At 39.9% G+C, this 27,362-nt stretch overlaps 1 protein-coding gene across 1 annotated transcript in view; it reads left to right on the top strand.

The window, feature by feature from the left end:
* The window catches only part of TTC37 (tetratricopeptide repeat domain 37), a 76,052-nt gene that overhangs the window by 2,393 nt on the left and 46,297 nt on the right, over positions 1-27,362 (top strand). The window contains exons 2-14 of the mRNA XM_019532390.1: positions 12-109; positions 1,851-1,994; positions 3,361-3,452; positions 4,014-4,086; positions 6,220-6,360; positions 10,148-10,246; positions 10,358-10,466; positions 15,216-15,356; positions 17,683-17,784; positions 18,390-18,529; positions 24,669-24,755; positions 24,847-24,950; positions 25,043-25,169. Of these exons, the coding sequence (XP_019387935.1) occupies positions 20-109; positions 1,851-1,994; positions 3,361-3,452; positions 4,014-4,086; positions 6,220-6,360; positions 10,148-10,246; positions 10,358-10,466; positions 15,216-15,356; positions 17,683-17,784; positions 18,390-18,529; positions 24,669-24,755; positions 24,847-24,950; positions 25,043-25,169 (1,449 nt within the window). The 5' untranslated portion in view covers positions 12-19. The remainder of the gene's footprint in view (positions 1-11; positions 110-1,850; positions 1,995-3,360; positions 3,453-4,013; positions 4,087-6,219; positions 6,361-10,147; positions 10,247-10,357; positions 10,467-15,215; positions 15,357-17,682; positions 17,785-18,389; positions 18,530-24,668; positions 24,756-24,846; positions 24,951-25,042; positions 25,170-27,362) is intronic.

The raw sequence follows: 27,362 nt of genomic DNA, 5'->3' as shown, positions 1-27,362 counted from the left end.
TTTGACTTCAGCCATCAGAATGTCCAATAAGGAGGTAAAGACAGCACTGAAGAGTGCCAGAGAAGCGATTAGGAATAAAGAATATAAAGAAGCTTTAAAGCACTGCAAGGTAATTAATTTTCACTTGTAAGAAAAAAAAAAAAAAGTTATGCAAATATAAAAACCACAACTTATGTCCTTCTGTCAGGTTTGTACGCTGCTGCAGAAAGTGTAGAGTGCACATTAAGGGCTAGCCTGTACAGTCATGTTTAGGAAAATTAAGCTGAATCCATGATAGGCATGAAGTCATTTCACGTAAGTTAAACCCCAAGTTAGCTTCTGTCCTTCAGAAGTAAAGTGACATTAGAACATCTTAATTTTCTTAAGCATCCTCACGTAGATGGGCATCAAACGTAGTCTGTGGGCTGAAACTGGCTTGCAGAAACATGCCACCTAGCACGGTAGTGCTGCTGAATCTGATCAGACCCACACAGGGCATGGCTTGTCACACATCAGGCCCACAGACCTTCTCGCTTAACTCCCCCCACTTCAGCATACCTAATCCAGTGGCTGCTCCAGTCAGTCTTGGATCTGTGGCACCTGCAGTGCAGATCATGGAGCGGCTGGAACAGGCACTGTGTGGGGTACAGTCTGGCTGTGCTGTACATGGTGGCCACCCCAGCTGGACTGCATCTGCTTCGCCACATGCACTACACACAGCACCTGCTTTGTCTGGTCCAGGACCCATGCTGCATGCCGTGTAGGTTCTAGACTAGCTGGAGCAGGCACTGTATGCAGTGCAGTCCCAGATCTGTCAGGGCAGGCAAGTGTAGCACATGTCCCAGAATGGGTGCCGTATGCAGCACAGCTGCCACCTGTTCCAGACTCTGGGGTCTGTGCCAAATGCAGTGCAGGTCCCAAACCAGCTGGTGCAGCTGCCAGATCAGGTCTGCTAGGGAAGGGGAAGGAGAATATGGGCTGGATCCAGTCCACTGACTGGCTCTGTCAGCCCAGATGAATTTGAGACTCCTGGTGTAACCCATGGTCCAACCCTTGGCACATGTGCCACAGATGGCATCAGGAAGCCTCTGTGTGACACAACAGGGAGGGAACAAGTAGCACAGCAGCAGTTAGGGAAGAAAGCAGAGTGACAGATGGGGAAGGGAAGGAAGCAGAACAGCAGATCAGGCTGGGGAACAAGATCAGAATGGCATTAGGGAAGGATAGAGGGCTGATTTGTGGTCTAACCTACATCCTAACACCAGTCACAGCAAGTTATTTGTTGTAGGATTTCAGATGAAGTCCTTGTGGTTGATCCTCCTTCCTTTCCTTCATGTAAAGGAAATAGGATAGTAGGAATAGTGATTCTTTGTTATGATGATAAGTCAAACACTAGCTCTTACTGCTATTTTATAAAATGGATTTGTCAAGTCTGGCATTGACTCCATTAGTTGGAAGTTTTAGTTTGTTTAGACCAAGTGAGCAGTTTTCTTTTTGCAGATACTTAATCCTGGAACAGCTTAAATTTATTCTAAAAAAAAGTCAATGACAAAAGTCTATCCATCTGTAGACTGGAGTGACTAGTTATGGTATCAGATCACTTCAGGTACATAGCATTCTTGAGCAGAAAAGCTAACAGTTACACATTTTGATTAGTGGCCTCACTTGTATTACCACTGTTCAGGGAGTAGCAGTTCTGTTAGATCTCATTTTTTATCTGTATACAAAATATAAATGAAGAACCCTATCCCTTCTGCACTGGACTAGAATAATCAGTAGCTCTCCTCTCTACAAAAAAAAGCGGATAACTCAAATTTGTTGTGGAAAACATTTTAGTATGCTTAGTTTCACATGATATTTTATATTTGTAGGCAGTGCTGAAACAAGAAAAAAACAACTACAATGCCTGGGTGTTTATTGGCCTGGCAGCTGCAGAGTTAGAACAGCCTGATCAGGCCCAAGGGGCATACAGGAAAGCTACTGAACTTGAACCAGGCCAGTTACTGGCATGGCAGGTTTGTATCTCATTAGTTTTATTTATTTTTTACCCATCAAATAACTACCTTTGTACATCGTATCGGAACAAGACAGGGTTACAATGAGAGTGTCTTGTGTGAGAAGTCTTTGGGTGTTAAGAATTGTCATAAAGTTGTTGAAGACAATGAAACTGTAACACGGTATAGCAGCTAAGAATCTGATTTGGGTTGTCCTAGATCATCTGGGATGGTTAGCCAGCTTTAAATTTCAGGACTTTGTTTTCAAGGATTTCCTGCAAATGTTTTTTTGTCCCAAATTTAAAAATTGATTCTGGAAATACCAAAGTGCATGCAGTCACACAGTCCCAAAACCCTACTAACAGTGGTCACTTTCAGGCTTGCTGATAGCCATGTGTAGAGTATCTGGGATTGCATCCCAGATTTTGCTCCTTAAGTTTGATTGCTGTACTCTGACTAAATGTCTGCAAATAAATCCAAGAACAGATCTGGCTGCAGTATATTTAAGTATATTCAAGTGTCTCTTGATAAATGAACAAACATGTTTCACACCTTCACAAAAGTAAAACAGTTAAACAGAAAAAAAAATTCTTATTCACTCATGAGCTTTCTGAGGTTTTTTTCTTGCAACACAAACTTTTCCTTAGGAGACAAAGCATCAAATAAAACGCAGTTGTCAAATAACATTACCTTCCAATCTCATCCAGTCCAGTTTGTACATTTCTGTCTTCTTCTATGACCATAGGTAATGCACACTCTTGAAGATATGTACGTTAAGATATGTATGCAACATCCTATAACAAAGCTGTTATAACAGGCACTTGCGCTCTCTTAGCGCAAGGTGGAACTTCAGGCTGGAGGCCAGTTCTTTTCTTCTGTAGAAGAAAAGGGAATAGTTAGTATATTATAAACTTAATATTTGTATTTCTTTAAACTAGAGAAAGAGAGAGAGAGAATAGTAACCAACTAAGAAGGCCTGATATTGGACACTGAGTTATCACTGGATAGTTAAATTTGACCTTTCATTGAACTAGTGCTCTGGGAACTTTTTTCCTGCCATTTCTCACAATTTACATGGTTTTATTATTGTTCTATAGCCTAGTGTAAAACAATAAAAAAACTTATGCCTCAGTCCATATTCTACCCTACTCGTAATTTCAGAAATGGAATTAGGAAAAAGCTTGCTGCATTTTTATTTTGTAACTACCATTTTCATGTCATGTGCTGAATCTGCAGTGCTACGTGGTCAGGCAGATCCCTTTACCTATGTTGAACCCCACTGAAAGTATTGGGATTCATTTACACACACAGCCTGCCATCATGCATTCAGTTGATCTTTCAGGCATCAGAAGTAGAAGCTAAAAAGGTCCATTTTACTTTTATTTAGGGTTTAGCAAATTTGTATGAAAAATCTAACCAAACTGATGCAAAAGGAGACTTGGCCAGTGTCTATCAAAAGCTCTTGGAACTTTATGAAAGGTAAGGAATATTTAAATTTCCAGTTCAATATTCTATGCTGTTACCATACAGTTCTAATTATATAGGGAAAAGCCCAGTTTTAATAGTATCATATAAAAAGATATATTAAATTTTAACTCCTGTAATAGAGTGCAATGGCTTACCCCACCTATGGTTTGTGCAGAATGTGAAATAGAACTAGATGCAAGTTACCACTGTTTTCAGAATAGAATAAATACTAACTTAGTAATATCATCATGCATTGTTGTCATGTCATCCTTATATCTATTGGCCTAATGTGTTAAATAAGCATCTAACTCAGTTAATAGCATAAGTGTCATTAGTATGTCTGTTCAATTTCTTGCGGCAAACGAGTTTCCAAACAAAGTTGATGTGGTGCATTCCTATAAGAGAATGGAATATTCCTACTGCCAGATTTTATTGCCAGCAGTAATACCCAAAACAAGTTAATTTTCACATTTAAAAAGTAAGAATGTGGCTAGTTTTCAAGTTGGTAGTGGAAACATTGCTTGAAGTCTTTTAGAAAATGGACTGAAGTGTGTATGTCTCATGTCTTCGTAGTGACAAGCAGAAATGGTGTGAAGTATGCAAGAAGCTTGTGGAACTGTATCACCAAGAAAAGAAACATTTGGAGGTTAGTCACCAATTTCTCTCTCCTTTCTAGAGGTTTTTTTTTTTCAGTAAAGCACACAACTTTGTAAACCTCTTACTTCTGTCTCAGGATTTGGTGGTGGAAAGAGGAATCTATTGAACTGACAAACTTTAACAAAGAAAGCATTTTTAGAAATCCTATCAGTTTCACCTGAAACTTCTTTATTAACATGGTAGGATAACCTGAGTTTTTTGGAACAGTGTTGTACAAAGAGTCCATCCCTTACAAAAGCAATGCACCCCTTTTTCCTCTGCCTACACTTCACAACACAGCAGATGCCACACAGTATCTCTTAAGGTTTTTGGTGCTCTACTTCACAGAGCAACATTCACAGTAGTTTTCCTAATGGCAACCCCTCTTTTTCTGCCCCACCTGCCCACAGACAAAACGTACCAGTTGTCAGTCATCACCGTCTTTAGAGTCTTCCTTCTCCATATCTGTGGTTCTGACATTTTCCTACAAGAAGTTTATAAACTTTTGATATTGCTTTTCTACCATTGCTATTTACAGCTACAAATCCACCTGTGCCTCTTTTTAGTCTCCAGGCTCTGCTTTTGTTGTATGCCTGCATCCAGAAACTGGAGCTACAACTCCTGAAGTCATTCCCTACCTCCCCCATTTCTCAAGTAGCTTAGGAGCATCACAGCCAAGGAAGACTTCAGTGCCTTTTGGCTTTGTTTCCTTTCACTCAGGGGCCAGTTACTTAACTACATTCACCACCATTTAACAGTGTGTTGCTTGTCTTCTTTTAAATAGGTGACCTGTTGCCCTAGTCTAGAAAGGACTGAAAGAAACCCAAAGTTTCTTTAAGGGCACAGTTTTTATGATTCACCTTAGAACAAAGTTAAATTGTATAAACAAAAACAGTACTCTTTGCCTTTCAGTTGCTCTATATAGTACTTTATCTACAATCACCGCTGGTTAAGACTATCTTGGAAAAGCCATTCTCTTCCTTATATGCTCTCCTCAGGCTCTTTCTCAGGCTTTTTATAGGAAAAATTGACCACTTGCTAATTGCCCCCCCTCCCCAACCACCTGGCCCTTAAAGAGGCAAGCCACCCTTTTACAGCCAGATTAAAAGGTGCATTAACATTAGTTCGGTACCTTCATGTTCATGCATTATAAGGATATAATCTTGTACTTCCTTTTCTAGAGAGTTCTTTCACCTACTTCAGTTTCTTTGGAGAATTTTAATTTCTTTGAAGCGTTGAGAATTTAACACTAGTCTCTGTCTCTCAAAAAAGTAGTTTTTGGCTAAAGAATTCTTTGGTTATGATTATAGGATAGCCTCAGTATGACACAGGAGATTTTGGAACGTATACTGGTTTTCAAACCTTTAAAAACAGTGAAAGGTAGATGGAATATAACACTCCTGCTTCATTCATCAGCATTGGGGTTCAAACCTGAAATTTCTTGAACTATAAAAACTTAAGTCTCTATTTACTGAGCAACCAGACTTGGCTTCAGTAGTTTAATGCCAGTAGCAAACTCATAAGCCTTTATGTAGTCCACCTACTAGTGTTAAAATTCACATTTTATAAATGGGGTTTCTTTGGGATTGCATAACACTTGCATTGTTCCACTTCTGTTAACAGTACTCTCAGATATAATAGGCTTTTCATTCTCAATCAAAAGTAGATGCCATGTTACTTTTAGAAAAAATAATATTGTTTGGGGTGCAATTTTTTTCCTCACTGGTGTTAACAAATATGGTCTATGATCATGTTGTTGTGTGCTTCCAGCAAGAACTTCGCTTACTGCACGTGGTTAGTATGCTGCTTTCACTGTATGTAAAGTAGAAATTACTTTTTTTACAAGAAACACTTGAAGGGTTTCTTTTGTAGTAGTGTTGTATTATACAAGGTTAAATAGTCAATTTTAGAAACTGTAAACTGCATCACTAATACAGAAGTTCAAATGCTCCTTGTTCTATTCACTATACTAAACAGCATTGTAAAGTAACTTCTATAGTACTAACTCACTAACCCTGAGTTTTCTGGCTCTCTTGTCCACTTAAATTAGGAAACAGTAACTACTCACATTGCTAAGTTGTTACTATAATTTGGAAAGGTTACATAAAGCCTCTGATTTTCAAAGTGCATTTCTTATTGACAGGCAGCTCGAACATGGCACAAATTGGTTAAGATAAAGCAGGAGGAAGGTGCAGATAATGCAGAGCTTCACCAGTTATGGAAGAGGATGATCCAGTTACTGGCAGACAGTACACAGAATCAAGATAATGAGACACAGCAGTTGGTAAAGTTACTCACTTATGCTCTACACAACTCAGTTTGAATGGAAATTTCTTAAGTGCTTTTTGACTTTCAGTAATGTTCCTAGGGCTCAAAAGTGAATTTTGAAAATATTCCTCTTTGGCACGTAACCACTTGGGGCCAGATCCAAAAAAGAACGCCAATATCTTCAGTAGAATTTAGGTACCTCAGTCCAAATTTTGATTCTGAAAACTCATGCTTAATTGTTGCCTAAACTGTGTTGCCACCTCAGTTTCCCACTTTAAAAGTCTCCCAGTATCTAACCTTCTGCTTCTGTGCATGATTAGAAAGATCTCTGTCTTAACAGGGCTGAGAGGTGGTCAGGGTGTATCTCATACCTAAAACTCTTTTGACTCTAGAAAAAACATTGTCCTGCCATGATTCCTGAAGGGATCACTTCAGTAGACATTCTGCATGTATGTCTGCCAGGTTGAGATCCACACTAAATGCTGTGGTGGCACCTGCTTTCTTTAAAAATTCAACAGGTAATGGTACCATTCCACCTCACCCCATCTAAACAATAACTTAGTAGTTACAGACCTTGTCCAGGATGAGAGGGCCTAGGTAAACTGCTTTGTTCTCCCTGGAAGATTCAAACCCACATCTCTTACTTGCAGAGAGAGTGCCCTAATGAGTAGGGCTGTAGTTGCTTGTGGTGGGGGTGGGGAAAGAGAGGATTACTCCCATCATCTCTTGACATTCTTCTAATTACCCAAAAAGAACTCATTGCATCAGCAACATGGAGCATGATTCTCTAGGTTAGGATACCTGTCTTGTGTTGGAGAAAAGCAGCGAGTTTCAGTCCCCACTCTATAGGCTATTTCTGGATTTTGTATCAAACATTTATTAGCTAAAATACATAAATAGTTCCTTTACTATGAGATAAAGGCCCTAAACAGTAGGTTAAGGAGTCATGTTCTCTCTTACTCCCTCTCTGGCTAAATAAATCTGGAATACTTTATTTTTGCAAAATGGAGCAGTTCCAGCAAGACAGGTGGGGAGTGTTCTAGCCTCAAACTAGACCAGGGGTGCTCTCCTCCAGCCCATGGAGCCACAGCGTCTAACCCCCAGGCCTCCCCACAGGTTGGGAAATTTGGCAGTGGGGGAGCAGTGGCAGTGAATACCACCACCCTCCTTTTCTGCCAAACTCCCAAGCCCTATGGAGCCAGGCCATACCCTGTTCCCTCCACACAGCCAGATTGAAGCTGAGCCATGCCTTCTTTCTCCCACAGACTGGAGCTTTGCCACACCGACTGGAGGGGCGACATGTAGGGGGTATGTGTGGGTGTACATGTACCCCGTAGCAAAAGGTGCTGGCGACACTGTGGGTCATCGCCGCTTGTTACCCCACTGCTGATGTCTGCGGACAGTCTGTGATCGCTGTTGGTTGCTGCTGACACTGCCAGCGGCGTCTGTGCGTGTTTGCCAACCCCTGGTCGGCGCTTGCCACTTCCCCCGGGAGCTCCAGCTTACTGCTGCCATGTTCCCGCAGCCACTGTGCCCCACCCAACTACTGGGGGCACACGTCATTTGTGTGGCTGGAGTGGGGCTAGGCCACACCACCTTCTCTCTGCAGAGCTGGGCCATGTCCCATTCCCCACACATAGCAGGATCAGGGCCAAGCAACATGCCCTTCTCCCCACAGGGCTGCATCAGGTATGAGCCATGTCCTGTTCTCCACGTGCAGCTGTGTTGAGGTTGGGCCATCTATTTCTCCCCATGGAGCTGGGCCACAGCACCTTCCCCATGCACAGCAGGATCAGGATCACCAGCTGGATCCAGCCTACAGACGGATAGGGCACTATCCATCCTGCATGCTAGCCAGAAAGGTTGAGCATCACTGTACTAGATAGTGCATGTTCCAGGGAGGTAAAAGTAGTAGGTGTAAATAGTCTGCATTAAGGTAGATGAGGGCCTTATTCAGGATTTATCACTTCTTGGCTGAGTGTTTTGCCTTCTGTGTAATTTTATGAAAAGGCACCTACCTCCAGGACAGGATTCTGAGCTGTGAATCTCAGATGGAGTAAGATATGTCAGTACAGACTTTAATAAGGTACCCAAATCTTGGGGAGAGGTAAGATTAAAGAGACAAATCTTTCCTCAGCACTTCCTTATGAGTAAAAGTAGGCAACTCTCTATTCCATGTGCTCATTCTTTCGCATTATATTTTAAGATGCCTAAGTCTCCCTAGGTACTGTATGATGTATGTAATATGATTTTTGATTCTGCATCAGGGAGTAGGCCATTTAAAATAGGATTGGCACAGGTAGGTATAATAGCATCTATGCTTTTTGGATTTGGGGCTATTTCCAAGATGGAACTTAAGGACTTACAAGGAGGTTTCTTGTGGCCAGATGTTGTTATACTTTAAACATACATCTATACATAGTTGTGTGGATGTGTGGGAAGCAGGGTGTGTGTGTGTATTTATGTCTGTAGATGTGTGCGCAAATGTGTGTGTGTGTATAGGGTATGTGTATGTAGATACGTAAAAGAAAAAAAGAGTTGTACCTATGATCAGTGCTAAGGTCCCATCTTAAAGGTACAAAAGCTAGGAGAGTCAAAATGACAACTAGCATAAAGATATTTAATACTTTTTTAAAACTGATGGCTTCCATGATGAATAGCATTTCACATTTGTTTAGTTTGCATATGTATTATGTTAGTGCCTATATTAGATTATTTTAGTACTTTAGGTAGCATCTATTGATGTTGAAGTAGGTCGCTGTCTGAGAAAGCTCGTGTCTCTGAACCAGTTAGTTTTCAAGGTACCAGTCTGCCCTACATCCTACCTGACTTCAAACTAACATGGCTTAACACCTCTGTACCTTAGCAGTAGATTTACTACCGTTTGAACACTATGGCTCAAATCCAGTTCTCTTTTGAGTTGGTAAATAGCACTTTAATCATTAAAATTAGCCATGTAAGTGGTATTCTGGTCTTTCTGGCCTACAGATCTTCTCCTCTTGGCTAAACACTGGCCCAGCTTCAACAGGAGAGTGGAAGAGATTCTTAGCATGCCTGACCCATGGCCTGATGTTTCAAGCACTTTTCTAGGAGGTGAGAGCTATAGGTTTAGATCAAAGTAGGGCATAGGGCAGTAGTTCTCAGTGTTTTTAGACTCAAGGCACACCTTGGAAAATGCCAGCTTTTAGCCTTGAGTCATTTTTTTGATTACAGAAAAATACTAGAGCAATTCTTTTGTTGCAGAGTTCAGAAAGATCGCAGCAGATCAGAACATGTTTAATACTGTAGATTCCTATTTGAAATCTCTGGGTTTATCTTGTGAATTGTGTAGGTGCTAATATTGTGCAGCAGACCTATAAGAATGTTACAGCACCCTGGGTGAGAATCACTGGCTTAGAACCCGGTTTTTCTATTCCCTAGTTAAGTGCCCTAACCACTAGGCCTTGGGGGTAAAACATAGGAGGTTTTTAGCCGCCTTTATTTTTTGCAGTTTATATGGAGTTATGCTTCTTCCTGGGGGCAATAGGATCTAAAATCCGTGCAAGTGGTCCAAAATGTCACTTACATGGCTCACTTCAGTCACCTAAGTGCTACTTACCAACCTAAAGGCATAGCTGGACTTGAGTGCATCTGAATACTGTTTAAAGAACCCTCTATTATGTATTTTTTCTCTTTTCATAGTATAACTGTCTTAGTATACATTATATCCTTCTGAAAAATGATTAAAGAATTTCATATGTTCAATATTTATTACATTTTATGCTTATTCGTACTGCAGGACACTTACTGACTTCTTATTACAGCTTTTGACTGCGTTTGAACATGCAGTGAACTCTGCAGACATGATTCCCAGTGAAGACCATCAGATTCTATACAGAGATTTCATTCAGTGTTTGTCAAAAGTAAGGCCGCTAGTACTTGTATTCTTTTTTAGTAACACAAAAAAATAATCTTTTCTTGTTTAGTAACACGTGGGTAGCTAAATAAGCTGTTTCTATCTTTTTCCTTTCAAGTTTCCTCATGAAACGGCTAGGTTGAAGAAGGCCTGTGATGACATGATGGTTTTGTATCCTACCTTGAGTTATCCTTTAGAAGTACTTTGCTTGCACTTCATTCAGTCAGGTGAGTAGGATGGTTTTGATTTATTTCTGTTACTATTACAAATTTTGCCTCTCGGTTCTGTACCCATTCTCCCTTTTGTCCCATCACGTCTCACAACAGAACTAACCCTTCATGGTCTATTCCTTCAGTAGGCTGATGGAATATGCTGTTTGAGACAGTTTGCATGATTTTCCATTTGAGGATATCATTTCAGTTAGATGTTATGTTTCCACCAACCTGGAGAGGAGGAAGGTAGTTCTGACCTAAAGTAGTGTCTCAGGGCTGTGAAACTTGGTGATGTTGCACTGTGAAGTGACTTTTTAAAAAAAGTAATATTTTTATTACATCTGGTTTTGGTATAATGATTCTTTAGTTTGCAGCATACAAAATCTTATTTGGGGTAGTGCTTCACAAAGCCCCAAAACAGCCTCTCCAAAAACATGACTAGTTTCATGAGCATGAAGATAATCCTGTTAGCCCATCTTTGGTAGAAAGGTTAGTGACAGTTAAAGCTCTGGATAAAGGCAAAGTCAGGTGATTTGTGACCCAGGAAATACCTTCCCTTTAGTAGGAGGGTTATGGATCTTTCTCTGAAAGATTTGCAGGTGCCGGCAAAATAAAATGGATATTTGAATGAAATGGGGAAAGGGCCAGATTTTTGTTTAAACTTTTTGAGGGCAGCATGCTGTCTTTGCTAGTGTTAGGATTTTAAAATGTACATAATCATTTTTCAGTAGTCACTATAGAATTAATATTGCACTTGTACTGGAGGTCAGGACTTATATTTTCAAAACTAGTGATTTTTGCCGCTATTTTTAGGTACCGGAGTTGATAATTTAAAAAGACCAGAACTGACTTTGAAGTTAACCAGTCAAAATTATTTTTAAACATGATCTTTATAACCGCAAGCCACATAAAACTCAGAAACATGCGTTCTAGAGATGCACAGAAGTTCCTGTGCTTTTCAAATATGAAAGCTAAATAATCCCCTGATTTGTGTCCAATGAGGTAGACTGCATGAAAGAAATAATACAGAAGTCTTAATTTCAGTGTTTATCCTAATTGAGGGAAACCAGAAAGACAAATCAAATCCGAATAATGCCTTTGTCAGAAGTAATACACAGTTTTACACAGAAGTAGTACACAGTTTTCGGACATATCGCAACAAAACAGCATAAAAGCACTACATTGATTTCTCTTTGTGAGAGTCCTTTATTATGTCCAGCTTCCTTTATATTCTGACCAATCTTACTAAAATGAACCTTAATTATCCTATTACTGATCCCCCATCAACTCTTGCAGCTCTCAGTGTTGCTTTTCTTGTGGGGTCAGGGCCCAGAATTCCATACTGAACTAGCATATCAGAGCTATTGAAGTTATTTCCTAATACTGGAGCTGCAGGTTTTATGGCATGCGTTCACATCCGCTGCTTTTTTATATAAAGTGTTATTGCCCACACTGCGAAGATCAGAAAATATAATGTATATGTTGACACAGAAGATAAACATATTTTCCAAGTATTATTGGTTTGTTTTTACTTACCTTTTCTAAATGTTAAACAACGTGGAGTTCTAATTAAACAGTTATCAAAAACTTTCCCAAAATTTTGAAAATGTGAACTTTAAAGATAAAGCTCCTTAATTTCTAGTTAAACCTCTAAATATATGGCCCTAAGGTAACCTATACTGTCATTCCACCTCAGAATTGAGGGAGCATAAAATATTTTTTCCTTGTCTTCTGAGCTCTGCCAAACAGCCCAGGAATAGAGCTGGAGTACTGAACCCAAAGAAATAGGAAAATAATTATATCTATTTACAGTTATAGAAGTTTAAAATTTTTGACCTAGCAGTAGAATCTTTCCAGTTTATCTTCTCTTTTCTGATGGCAGGATGCTATAATTTTTTGAATATATTTATACATGTGTGTGCATGTACATAAAATACACACATACATGCACACTTGCAGATTTAACACCGGTCAAATGCACCTACAGTCTTCACTGACAATGTAACACTTTGGCATTTGAAGCTGAATGAACTCTGGAAAACCTTTGGAAGAGTAAATTTTTCTGATCTATGTTGTTGCTTCATGATATAAAAATGGTTCTCTTATGAATTAATAACTTCATTGTTCCATGAACATTTGTAGAAATGCCTAGTAGTAGCCTGAAAACTTTCAGCCTAGAAGGTTGAATTGAAATTCATTTGAGAAAATTAAATCAGCATGACCTTATTAGTAAAATATAATCCTTCAGGTAACTGATTGATTGCCCACAGATTTGTTGGCATAGTTTTCCAGTTTTAATTGCAAGGTTATTTTTTCCACATTAAACAGCTTCGTTAATGTTAATAAGTTCAATTATATTTGTAAGGAATGTTTGCAATCACATTTACAAAGCTGCAGCTTTGTTTAGAATGGGGACATCAAACAGATGGCCTGCGGGCCAGGTTCAGCCCACAGAGCCTCTCTATCTAGTGCACCAAGCTATCAATTGGAGGACATTAGAAGCTGGCCTTTGGGCCCTATTGGGCATGGCTATTGGCAGTAGTTTGCTAACGTGGAGTAGGAACAAGGGACAGATCGGTCTGGATAGACCCTGGATTATATATACACTCTTCTCTTCAGCATCCACTGGGCCACTGTGAAATAAAGCTTAAAGGGTTAGATGGACCTGTGGTCTGACACAGTACAGCACTTCTACCTATAAGTATTAGTTTAAGTATTAAAGACCTATTCTTGTATATAAAGGACTGCATTTGTAAAATACGAGAGTTTTCACACAAACTTATTTGATTTAACTGTACTGTCCAGTCTGTACACAGTTTGAGGATTGTTCCAGCAGCTGATATCGCACAGCATGTAATATTTGACATTACAGTAATGTATGCAAGTCATGTTCATTTAACCTAGGTCTTCTTGATTACCTAGGAAGGTGTCTTGCTTGCAGCTTATGAAGGGTTGACAATAACCTTTCCCACCCCTACAAAAATGGGGAAGAATGGAATGGGCAGGTTGGTACTAGATCAAATGATCAGCTCTCCTGTACCCATTAACTTTATAAGGGGAGCAAAAGGTACCTTTTCCCCTTTCCATGTGTAGATAGAGGAGTGGAACGTTCATTTTTGTAAAGATTCCTGAGTGGACTTCTTGAAATAATGTCCTCTGCTGTTTCTCCTTTGTCTCTGATTCAGTAAAGACCTGTGTTTCACCAATCTGTGTATTACTTCATGTGTTTTACAAGTGTGTGAATTGAAGTGTGTCTGCTATGAGATCATCTAAGTTACTCTCTTCTACTTTAATTTCTAATTAGCAAGTGTTTATGTATCTCAGTCCTTTTCCTCTGGCATTTCCCTGTTTATAGAGTCTTCTAAGACCATCAGGCATGAACTTTCAGTTAGGCGTTTTGAAAGGGGAAGGGAGCAAGTTCAAGAGGCTGAATCTTAGCTGACCCAAAAAAAAGCAACACAAAACATTGAAAGCTGCAGCCAAGGCAAGAAAATCATAATTTTGACTTTTCTCTATGCCATGACTGCTTACCCCTAGTTTAAAATCTGCTGAAAGACAGTTTTATTGGTGTATGGGTGGTCTTATTCAAAGGTAACAGCTTCGTGTTGCAAAAGACCACGTTTGAAGTCTGGTCTAAGTCCAGCAGTGAGAGAGAACCTATCTGTATCTAGTAGCTAAAAATAAACATTTCTGTTTGAAATACTAGTTCTGTTCTTGCAAATCATAACTGCTAGAGTACCAAATCACAAGCCTTTATTATAAGAAATTATGCAGGTGTCTGATAAGTAAAGACCAGAATTAAGCTTGAAATTAAGATGAGTGAGGATCACGTGTTAAGGGAAAAGCCCTAACCAGTCATAATTACAAATGGCTTTTTCCCCAAAGAGTAGGAGTTATTACAAGGCATCATTTTTCTGCATGTACTTTGTGAGTCCTACCCCTTTTCACAGTCCATATCAATAAGAAAGCCTGGATTTTGAAAATGTATTGCTATGTATTAATACACAGAGTTGCTACAGCTAGACCACAGTGCTTTAAATGATCTGTTTCTTTTTTATACCATTCCGTCAACCTATCTGTAAAGTTTTTCACCTTTGGCCATAAGCAAATTAAAGTTAACTGTTACACGAAAGATATCGCTAATTCTCCAAAGATAAAGGTTAAAGATAATTTTAAGTCTAATGGTGTGAGCATTGTCAACTATTCAATCTACAGGAAGAACTAAACGTAAGTGTAATGGGTACGATGTTTTGTCAGCAGTTAAAAGAGAATGTGTGATCTAATTTTCTCAATCTCCTTCTGCAGCTGATTGCAAGATTCATTACAGTGAACTTGTGGAACAGGCAATGTTCTTTCAGGGAAGAGTTAATTTTGACTAATTCATGGCAGGTGTTTGTGAGATCTTCAGCTGGGCTAAGATGACAATCAGCCAGGAGGTATTTCCCTTGAGGAGGGTGTGTACCTTTGGTAGTTTAATATAAGTGGATAAATCCAGCATCTTCATGCATAACATTTTTGGCATATGGCTTGATGGTGCTGAGCAGCAGTTTCTTCAGTTGATGTATAACACCGCTAGGAAGAAAAATAGCTGCTGTATGTTAGGAAGCTGCTACTAAAAACTCAGCTACTTTTAAGTTTAAGAGCTAGATCTGAAGTAAATTGATTTCTTTATGCATCTCTTGAGTTAAATATATTAAAGCTTTTGTTGTCTATAGCTTTTATCAAACTGCAGTTATGAAAAATTGTTTCTCTTTATTATACTAGGTACTGTCACTGAAGAAGCCCTGCATTTTTGTTGTAGGCTTATGGAAATGGACGCAAGCAGTGGCCCTGGCTTTATTGGTTTGGGCATCAAATCCCTCCAAGAAAAAAAATATGAAGAGGCTGCCAAGCATCTGTCTGAAGGTAAATGTATAATACAGCTAAGATAACTATTTGTATTGTGTGCAATAGTTAATTTGTATGGGTCACCTTTAAAATATTGAACGGAAAGTAAAATTGGTTAATCATCTTCTAAATCAGCCAGGCAAGATGCATTTTTAAAAGATGTTGACAACTTGAAATCTAACCAATAACAAAAAAAAAAAAGTTGAGTAACTTTGTGTACTATGTTCCACTTAAGTTTCCTTTTTGATTCTGTGATTAATCTCTAACAGTATTTTCTTAACTTTTCAACTTGCTGGAGTGTTTTTTTTTTTTTTCTTCTTCTGAACTGTTGTTTAAAGTTCTACGCAAATAAAAAGCAAAGGGGACATGATTCTTTTTCCCCTCATCAAGAGCAGGTGCAGCTATAATGAACATCTTCCTAATCTTTCAGTTGTACTCTGGCAGCATGGAATACAACTGATTATGAGGAAACTGAACAGGGATGTTTTTTTCTTTTGAAGTTAACAACATCCCTTTTTAAAAGAGAACTTTCTTTTACAGTTTTACACTAAATATTCTTTATTGTGGGCATCTGAAAACCAGCCTAGAGTTCTTTTACAGCAACTATAACTACTACAGTATTCTATATTAACCATTGAGGATTTGACTCTAGTTTGCTTATAATGAGATATGACAGGTTTCTTTTTAAAATAGTCTATGTGTAGAACTGGTTGGCAAACAAGAGTGGGTTCTTGGTTTTGTTTTTTATCTCGTTTTATTATTTTTTTTTTCAGAAGTGAATTAAAATGTCAGAATTCAGCTAGTATTGCAGGGTTGTCTCCTGGGCACTGTAGGTCAACCCCGCATTTGTGGGTTGGGCTCTCCAATCAGAGTATATCCCAGGACACATGGCTATTCCTTATCAAGAAGAAGTCATGGTGTATGATGATGAAGTCTGGCTGGGGAGATGAGGCACCACAATAGAATGTATAAATTGGAATATTTCATCTTTTTGACCACTATACCTTTAAGTGTTTAGACATTTCAGCTTTTAATGAAAGATCAATTTCGAAAAGCAGACACTCTTTTTTTAAAAACCTTATTTAAAAACACTTGTATGTTAGACATGTCTTGACAGCATTCATTCATTCCTGTAAACAGATTTCAGATTTATTTAGTATAGCTTGTTCATAAACCTTTTTCTCTCCATATACCTTCTTATTTGCTTCTGCTAAACCTGAACCTACCTATATGATGTGAAAGGAGCAAATACTGTGTATTCCATTAATTTTATGTACCTTTGATCATTGAGGCCAAAATGGAAGTTAAGGCTATGGCCCAGTAAGGACTACTGAATCTGCTAGTAGTGGATATAACGCACATTCTTTTTTGCAGAACGTGCAAGATGCTCCATTTTTAAGTAATGAATAGGATAAAATTTCCATTTACAAATAAGTTTTTAATTATCCTCAGAGCCCAAAGTTCTCCTTTCTTTTTTGCATCAGTGTACAACAAGGTACTTTGCAGAATTTGCAGATTTGTTGGAATCTGTCAGGGCCATACTGTGAGCGCTTCTGCTGAGGCCTCAAACTTTGCAACCTCTGGGCTGTCAACTATGCTCCGTAGTGTCTGTACTACCCCAGGCCAAAACTGACTCCTCTTTAGATGGGTAGACATATATGACTGGCATTAGCCAAGATAACTGGTATTTAGAGCCAGTTTTATAAAATATTTTCATCCTACTTGCCCTTGTTAGTGTGAGATCCTCTCCAGCCACTTAGGCTCCCTGGTGATCTTGTCCCATCTGGAAAGGCATGTGATTCTTTTTAAGTCCTTGAAAAGAGGAAAAAAAACCCACTAGTTCCTGTTGGAAAGAAGAGGAACTTTTTTGTTTTGTTTTTAGATTTTGGGTATTAGCTATAGTGTATTAGTTTCTACAGATCTTCTGTTGACAAAGACCCAAGGAGAAGTTTTCAGAACAGTCTAGGGGATGTTGATGTCCCTCTGGAAACTCTTTTGTTTTGCTTCTTGAGCATTCAAGATGCATGCATCTCTAAACTAGTGTGTGTAACTCCTCATTTTTCTCCCTCTCTGATTTACTGAAGGAGGATAGACACTGTGAGCTTGGCATAATAGTGAAACTTACACTTTTACCTCCGTATTAACTTAACCCTTCCTGTAAGCATCAAGACAATATCATAAACTTGGCCTCAAATGAAGAACTGTCTTTTGAGTTTCATATCGTTTTGCATGATGTTTTATGGTGGTGCACATGGGATAGAATTCTGCCAGCCTTCCAACAGCCCCCAAATCTGTTTTGCATCCTCAAGTATTATTTTAAACCAACTTTAATTTTGAAAACTAGGTTTGCAGAAGACCAGCCAGTGTCCAGCAGCATGGTATTATCTGGCAGAGGCACAAATGAAAATGCAAAAATACAAAGAAGCTGTGTTTTCCTGCAATCATGGTAATTTTTATTATTTTTTTTTTCTTTCCCAGAAGAACCTATACAGAGAAGGATAAAGTAATATCTAATTGACTATATTTACATGGCTTACCTCTTAAAAGTGATTTGATCTCTACAGGTGTATGTTGTTTTGATCTTTTTAGATGAGAAGCTGTTGTTTATTGGCACAAATACTGATAAGTTAAACATTTCTTTCAGTTGTTTAGAGAAAACGTATATTTTACAAGAAAAGGGAAAGCTAATCTCTCTTATTAGAAGGTTCAAATACAATGAAATAAATAAAACTTAATTTTACAAGTGTATCAAAACTCAAACTACTGTTTCCAGTGTCTTCAGTATACCTGAGAGCTGCTAGCATAAAGTCTGCTTCTGTTTCAGCCAGTTAGTTTTATCATCTTCCGAAAAAGTCTTTAGTTAAAAAAATATATATATTTTTTTTTTCTTATGGAAGAAGAGACCCTTAATTAAAACTTAAAATGAAAAATGCGGTTCTAGTAACATTCAAATTCTGTCAGAAACTAATAGGCTTAACAATGTCAAGTTAATTGTATCATTTTAAAGCTAGCTTAGGACTAAAATAAAAGCTGTGCTTTTTTTTTAAACAGCTCTTAAGATGTTAGAACAGCTCGGCGATCCTGATGCCCTTCTTGAGCAGAAAAATCTTGCACTTCGTTTGAAAGCAGAGGCTTTGATTAAAACACTAGATGCTGACATGGCAGAAGACGCCATTAGTACTCTTGAGCAGGTATTGGTTTTAACTGATGCATTTAAAAAAAAAATTGGGTTCCCTTCCTGTTGCATTTGGGACCCGAAAGTTGTGGGTCTCTTTCCCTCCTACTTTTATTCCACATTCAGAAATTCTCCTATGAAGAAAATATTTGCTAAAGTGGTTTTTCTTTGTCTCTTCCTCACCTTCCACCTCCCTGTTTCTCGTTCCTTGTCGCATCTATTTTAATCACTTGATGGTCACTTCTGTGCAACTCTTCAGCTTGATCCTTTGATGTATCCATTCTTGCTTCTTAGTCTTCTGGTTTCTCTTGAAGCTGTTCTCTTTCCTCTAGCTCACTTCAGGGACAGACATTTACACACAAACTGGTATAAGTGATCCGAAACTGGTTTAAATCAGTAACATAATGAAAGTTCAGTGCACACAAACCACTTCCAAAAGGGATGAAAACTTTTTAAGATAAACCTGGATGGATGTAGTATTAGGTAAGCTGATTTAAGTTTAAATAGGTTTATTGAACTTCTGTCCCCGATCCTCTCCAGATTCAAGTTAAGTCCCGGAGCATCCTAGGATGCTTTGTACCCTGCCTGCAAACACCTACTTGCAGGGTGGGTGGGCAGGCCAGCCCTGGCCCAAGCTGTCTGCTCCAGCCAAGCAAGCAGGTGTGCTCTAGCACTCCTCAGCTTCTGGTGTGGGCTGCTGCAGGCATGTGGCTGCATTTCTGGAATTAAAAGTAAATGTTTGTTCACTTGCTTATCGATTCAGTCTGTGCAGCTTAGACTAACCTGCAAAGATTGAATCATTTTCTCAGGCTTTCTGACTGTCCTTACTTGGTCTTCAAGTCAGAAACATCCTGAAGGGTTTTCTGTTTTTTTGGGGGTTTTTTGTTTGTTTTTGTTTTGTTTTCTCCCTTGTCTGTTTACAGTGACAGATATAGAAAGGACCAGATAAGAGACAGGTGCTGCCTTTTCCACTTTTTTCTCTCTCTCTCTCTCTCTCTCCTTTTTGTCTTGCATTTTAATGTATGCTATTTTTACTTGGGTCCTAAATTTCCCCTCCAGCTCTGTCTCTTCCAGGCTCTCTTCCCCTTGCAGAAACCATCATTCTAAACTGGGGAAACTTTTTTTCCCTTATTTTTTGGTCTGGTTCTGACACTGAAATTTGCTTATTTTGTGTTTTTGGTGACTCTGCTCTCCTTTTCATCCATAAATTGTTTTCTCCTCATCCTGCCCTCTTCCCTTTTATCTAACAATTTCTTTATTCTTCCCATCCCCCAGGCCTGCAGCCTCAGTATAATCTTTGATTTTTTTTTTTTCCCTTCCCCACTCCCATATCAAGTGTTTTGTTAAATATTTCTGTGTTCTTCAGATTTTAAGTGCTCTTTTTGGGTTGTAAACATGCTTTTACAATATAGTAACACTATATGTATACAGTAGAGCAAAAGCCATGTTTTAATATAAATGCATTTAAAGATCTTGGTACCAGTATTTTGTCTGTAAATGGTCATCTGCCTCTCTTGTATTTGCAAATACATCACCTTCATTAGTTCTTATGAACAAAGAAGTCTGGCAGATGGATAATGTTATGTAATAAAAATCTCATGGGCCTTGCTTCACAAGGCAAACTATTTAGAAGGGGGAAGGTACTCTGGGAACTTTTTTGCTCTGGGGAATTTTTGTAAGGGGAACTCGAGCTGTTGGTAGGGGCCATCATTCAACCCCCTGCCTCCCCTTAATTTCCTCCACTAGACTACCAATAAGAAATTCATCTCTGAGCTCACCATCTTGTCAGCTGGTGTTCCCCTGAGTAAAGGAGATGCTCTCTTCACTCTTGTGCAGACCTACACCTATACAAAGTATGGGGAGCATTCACACCGGACTCGATCCTTCCCAGGACATGGGAAGCCCTGCCACTTCTGCCCAACCAGCCTTTACACACAGGTGACTGTGAAGGGATGGGGAGGTGAAAGCAGAAGCAGCAGGACTCCAGCCTTTCCAAGATGCCTGGGACACAGCTGTTGCCATTTTCCAACCATTCCAGGACCTCCAGAACACTGGGAGCTCATTTACTTCTGCCTCCAACTCCCTCCCCCATTGTACAGAGCTGGAAGGAAAGAAGGAAGCAGAGTAGCAGAGTAAAGACACTGGGCTTGAGAAAAGGAGGTACAAACAAACTTGGGGAACTGGTAGGCAGGATCCCCTGGGAGGCAAGTCTCAGGGGAAAAGTTGTCTAGGAGAGCTAGCTGTATCTTATGGAAGCTTTATTAAGGATGCAAGAGGAAGTGTGATAGAAGAATGGGAAATGTAATAGACCAGCGTGCCTAGGCAGCAATCTCTTCAGTGAGCTGAAATTCAAAAAAAGAATCCTACTAAAAGTAGGAACTTATTCAAATTAGTAGGAAGGAGCATAAAAGTGTCCCGCGGGTGAGCAGGGAGAAAATTTGGAAGCCCAGGACATGATCTAAGGTGCAGCTGGCAAGTGGCATAAGGCAATAAAAAAGGATTTTACAATAATGTCAAATGTAAGAAGACCAAAGAAACCATAGGCCCTTTACAAAATGCAGATGGAAATCTAGTTACAGGTGATGCAGAGAAGATGGAAGTATTTAATGCATTTTTTTTAATTCAGCTTTCATAAATAGGGTTAGCTACCAGAAGACAAGTACAGTTGGCAGCAAAGATAAGGAAGAAGAAAAATAGCCTGAAGTGGTAGAAGAACAGGTTAGGGATTACTTATACAAACTGGAAGCTTTCATGCTGTCAGGGTCAGATGAGATGCTCCCTGTGGTACTGAAGGAGTTGGCTGAGGTAACTTTGGAGCCATTGGCTTATCCTCTTTAAGAACATAGGGAGGTCAGGTGAGGTCCTGGATGACTGAAAAATGACAAACCTCTCTTCTTTTTCCCCCCCTCATCTTTGATTGGTGGGGGGAGAGGATTTACAGAATTACAGATGAATCAGTCTAACCTTGATACCTGGAGAGATCAAGGAGCAAGCCCTCAAGGAATCTATTGAAAAGAACAGGTCAGCATTTAGGAAATATCAGGAACAGCCTCCATGGATTTGGCAAGAGCAAATCATGTCTGACCAACCTAATTTCCTTCTATGAGAAGGTGACAAGCTCAGTGGAAATAAGACTTGATTTTTAGCAAGGCTTTTGACAGTCTCCTGCAACACTTCATTAACAAATCAAGAAATACAGACTGGATGAAAGGACTATAAGGGGAATATATAACTGGCTGGATTATCGCATTCAACAATGATGATGCAGTGTAGAGTTAGGAGGTGTCTGGGGGGTTCCCAGTATTGTTGGCCATCTTCATTAATGATTTGGACAGAGGGGTTAAGTGCATGTTTGACAAATTTGTGAATAACACCAAATTGCACGGAGATGCAGGCGCTCTAGAGGGTAAGGCTAGGGTTCACAATGCCCCAGGTTGATTGGAGAAATGGTCCACAGCCAGTCAGATGAAAATCAACAAGGGCAAATGTACAGTAATGTACTTAGAACAGATTCATTCCATGCACAAATACAAAGTGGGGAACAATTGGCTGGGCTGCAGTACTGCAGAGAAGGACATGGCGGGAGGCAGAAAGTGGGCTACAGTAGATCATAAGCTGAATATGAGCCAACAGTATGCTTTTGCTGCCAAAAAAAGACAACTTCATACTGGGTTGTATTAACAGGAGTGTAACTTACAAATCAAGGGAAGGGATTCTTCCACTAGATTCAGCACTGGTGAGGCCTCACCTGGTGTACTGTGTCCAGTTTTGGGCCCTGCACTTCAAGAAATATGTGGACAGAATGGAAGGAGGTAGGGAAAGCAAGACTTATGAGGAAAAGTTGGTAGAGAGTTATCTTGTTTGGAGAAGAGACTGGAGCATTTGATAGTCCTTCAGATATCTGAAGGGCAACTACGAAGCAGATAGACTCTTCTTTGTGACTGTATGGGACAGGACTAGAAGCAATATCCTCAAGCTGTAGCAGAGTAGGTTGGAGACTAGAAAGAATTTTGTCTACGAGGATGGTTAAGGAGTGGAACAGGCTACCTGGAGCAGTCATGGACTCTGCATTGCTGGAAATTTTCAAGAGCAGATTGGATAGATACTTGGCTGAAATGGTTTACTTTGCTGTGATGCTAAAGGGAAGGTGGGAGCAGGCATAAGTGCTCGGGCTCCAACCCCCTCTCTCTTTGGGATACCCTGAATATTGAGAGCCCCACTGCTTCTGTCCTTAACACCTAACTGGATCAACTTCGTGCAAGAACAGGAGAAGAAGTGATAGGGCTGCAACCATCCCAAGATACCCCAGACACAGCTCCATGTGAAGAGCTTGCAGGGGGAGAGGGAGTAGGAGCAGCAGAGGGCATAGTACTAATGTTCCAGGGCAGGGGAACATGCTCTTCCTCCCCCATGCTACCTGTGCAGTGTTGGAATGTCCTGCTGCTATAGCAGTGGCTGGGGAAAAGCCACTTCAGATTCATCCTCCCCAGGTGGCCCAGGGCAGAGAGAATGTGCCCCCTTGCTGCTTCCAGGCCTATATTGGCCTAATGTTGAATCAGGGGTGAGAGGCATTCACTTTGCAGAGAACTGAAGACAATAGTAAAGGATTGGGCACTGTCTTGGGGCAGTAGCCAGGCCAGTGAGCACAGCTCCTATTTATCTGCTAGGATGAGAGAGTGAAGGGCATTTTCCCCCTCATCTGCACAGGCAGCTAGCTGGGAGCTTCTATAACCCAGGTTTTTCCTTGGGTTTCAGTGTAGGGGTGGGGGAAGGGGTAGGCAGTATTCTTCAGGATGCTGGAGGACAAGGCAGAGTCCTATTTCTTGATGTGTAATATGCCACATTCATATTAAAGTGTATTACAAGCCAGCCACAAAGATGTTCTGTGTTTACCAAGTAACATATTTGTGTTTGGTTCACCATTTTGTCTGGTTGGCCATTTTTTTTATCGTGTAGTAAATGACTTGCATGGTAGGATTGCTGTGGTTTCTTCAACCCTCTTATTTCTGTGGTTTTATTTTAACCAAGGCTCTCCATTAGTACCATCTTTCATGTGCCTTATTTCACATGTATTGTAACTACCTTTCCTTCTTTCTTGCCCCAATTAAATTATATTTATAGTTTGATAAGTGATTACTGTCAAGATGCATGCAGAGCTATTCTATGTAACTGTCATTCTTGTCTACTGAATCTTTTTTCATTTTCCTACATGGAAATACTCAACATGGCTGAATACTTTCCAGCTAAACTATATAAAATCTTTGCTTAGTATTATGTTTCCTGTAGTTCTTCACAGCCCTATCTAACTTTCATTCTAAGCTGTTTTAGTAATGCGTTGAGTCATCAATATCACTTAAATGTTTAACTGCTTTTTCCTGATTTTTTTTATTTAGTTGTTCATTTTTTAAAATTTGATACAGCTTCCTTTTTAAGAGTATTTAATGGGAAATTGCTTGTTCAGTATTCTTAACTTTTGCCCTCAAAAGTGTATCATAAATCACAATATACTACAGAAAATTGAAGCAGTTCTGCACATGTGAACTCAGCATCTTAAGCTATTTAGGACTTTCTTTGGAGAGGTCTATTAGGTTTAATAGTGGGTAATCTGCAACATTTACCTGAAGGTGTTCTGTTTTGTTTTTATTGGAGTTTGACCAAAATAAAATCTGCTCAGTTGTGAAACCCAATGGCATACAGTACATTTGAATTACAAGTACAAAACATTTGCCTTAGAATATGTACAACTCTTCAATTATCATTTGCAACAAATTTTTATTTTCTATACCTGAAGGTATTTTAAGTCTTAAATGCCTTTTTTTGTTTTATGTACTGTAGCGCACTCTTTTGGATACTGAGATGTATCAATAAAGCAAAGGAAACTTTTTTTTTTTTTTTCCAATGATGCCCAGGAACCCAGAGTAAGCCCCTATGTATTTATTCAGTCCTTCCCTCCACCCAATTATGAATAGTACTGATTAGGCATTCATCAGTTAAAAGATCAGCAGGAAAGCCTTGACGTTTTCTAAGTGTTGTTTTTGTTACCTGGGGAGGGGCTGAGAAGAGTAAATATTTACTACTTTGTATTGTGTTGGCTGTTGGTTAATACCCATCAACATGTAGGGTCAGAAAATTCAGATAATGCTTATTCTTTCTAGGTGCCTGGTGTAAATAGTGACCCATTACTTCTGGCTCTTAAAGGTCGGGCTTATGTAAACAAAGGCTTGATTGACCAAGCTTCAAAGGTTAGTATGTTGTTATTTGTGTGAAGTTTTTATTTTTTTTAATTGAACTCTTTCAGCATGAAACTATAGACCACGCAATATCCCTTTGCAGGTTGCACAACAAATTATGTCATCTCATCCTCACGTGGCAGAAGCCCATGCTCTTGAGGGGTTGATTCATTACACTCAAAAGAACTATCAACAGGCAGAGAAAAGGTAAGATCTGTGTGTGTCTCTTTCTTTTTTCTCATTTTGTTTTCCTATAAAGCATTTTCCTAACCTTTTTTCCTTTCCCCTTCTTTATTTAGTTTTCAAAGTGCTATTGAAAGAGAAGCTGAAGTGGCAGAGTATCATCACTACTTGGGACTGACTTATTGGTCCATGGGTGAAGAGACGAGAAAAGATAAAACAAAAGCTCTTAGTCAATTCTTGAAGGTAACAAAAGCATCCATAAATGTTTGTGGAATAGTCTATTGTTATACCTGAAGTGGAAAATACAGTGGGTGGAATGAGTATTTACTTCACAGTTGCTGAGCTGTGCCTGGGACAAAGAAAAGAAACCAGGAGAGCCAGGAAAGCTGGATATCCCCACAAACTCTTGGAGAGGTCATTCATTGAAAGCCACCTGCCCTCCTGGAAGCTCCTAATGCTAGCCATGTTGAAGTCTTAAACAGCTGCAGCAGCAACATTCTTCTCTAGGATAATTGATATCCAGCCTGAAGCATATCCTGAAATAGAGAGAAGAGCACTGGACAAAATGATCTCAGGAAAGATACAAGCTGATTAAGAAAGAGTTTGGAATATACTGGTTTAAATTTTTGGATTTCTTATGTAGGAATTCATGTTCACACTATAGAGATTCCATTTTCTTTTCCAACCTAGAACTTTCAGCACTGGTACAGTACTCCAAGGATGAAGGCTGGATTTAAATTATTAACCCTAATATTGGTTGAAAAGCAGCATTTAAAAAAAATCAAGAGTTTTTTTTACATCACGTGCTGACCTGATATGGTATCTGCCAGAGCATAACTTCTAAAGCTCACTCATTCCACAGTTCAATTGATAATCCTTATATCTATGGGTGGGGAAAAAGGGCTGGCAGAAGTGTTGATATGCTTCTGTCTTTGTTGATCAATTTGACCAGTAAGGGGTGAGAAAATATGACATTTCTACTTATGGTCCCCAGGTTAATAACCCTGGATTACATTGCATGTGCCCACAAGAAGTAACGCCTTAACATTTATAATGTTGGTCTTCGTTCATCCTCACAAAACTATAGTTCAGTTGCTAGCAAGTTGTGGCCTTTCAGAGTTAAACCAACAGGGTATACTTTAAGGATTTAACAGTGTAGATTTAAATTTCAGCATGACTTGGACTGAAGTTCTATACAATGTAATACAGTAAAACTATGCGTTGTATATGCAAATGACAGGTTTATATACTTTTTAAGCTTGTTGCTTTAGAAAAAATCATTTTGTGTAACTAATAATTTCAGATTAACTTGTCCTTCAGAATTTGCTTGTTGTTCTGTTTCATGTGCAATGTCAGTTAGGATATCTTAGTGCTGTCACTAAATAGCTCTGATCTGAAGTACAGGTTTCCCTCTTCTTCTTTTTTTTTTTTGTGTGTGGTACATGAGTTCCCAGATAACAGTGCATAAATTTTAATTCTCATAAAGCGAACCCATTTTACAGTGTAACAAATAGGGATAGGTTCCCATGGTGGTGAGGGGAGGGAGTGAGGCTGGGACTGAGGGAGGGGTGCTGCTCCTGGGGCTGCACAAGGCAGCAAAGCAGAGGGAACAGAGCGGCACTCATCCCAGTCCTGGGGGCGGCTGGCGCCAGCTGCCTACATGCTCTGCCTGGGCTGTGCCTGTCCCCACTCACCTCTGCTTCTGGGCTGCGCTGTGCCCTGGTGCAGGCAGCTGGTGTCTGCTACTCCCAGAGCCACTCCAGCATGGGCTGGGACAAGCGGAGCCCTAGGCAGCACAGCGCATGGCACTCGCCCCAGCTCCAGCAGCTCCGGGAGTGGCTGGTGCCAGCTACCTGCAGCCGCTGGACTGCACCGTGTTGCGCCTGTCCTCCACTGTGCCTGGGCTCTGCTTGTCCCCACTCACCTCTTCTACCAGGATACAGTGTAGCCCAGGAGCAGAGGTGAGTGGGGACAAGCGGAGCCCAGGCACGGGGGAACAGGTGGAGCATGGTGAAACCCAGTGGCTGCTGGCACTGGCCGCTCCTGGGGCTGCTGCAGCTGGGGCCAGGGTGAATGGAGTCATGGCCCTTTCCCCTCCCCCCACAGACGTGGGGTGGGGGGGGCATCTATGCTGATCGCATAAGAGCAAATAGACCCATAATTCGTTATATGCAAGGTAAAAGTATGCTTATCGCATAAGAGTGAATTTACATATAAGGAACGCGCATAAATTGAGGGAAACCTGTAGTCTGACACCTTGCTGCCTACTGAGTTTTTTTTTTTTCTTGTAATGTGGGGAATTCATAAGTGACTTCCTTGGTAGCACTCTGCTATTTAAGTGTATGCATTATATATGTTGAACATGCCAAATAAGGAAAGGTTCCCATGGTGGTCCCTCTTTGGCATTATGTTGTTGAACATGTTCTGTATTAGAAT

The sequence above is a fragment of the Crocodylus porosus genome, unplaced genomic scaffold, assembly GCF_001723895.1.
Source record: "Crocodylus porosus isolate Cpor-Errol unplaced genomic scaffold, CroPor_comp1, whole genome shotgun sequence".
NCBI lineage: Eukaryota > Metazoa > Chordata > Crocodylia > Crocodylidae > Crocodylus > Crocodylus porosus.
Note: the sequence above shows the minus strand (reverse complement) of the source record. Positions and strands in the feature narration are given on the sequence as shown.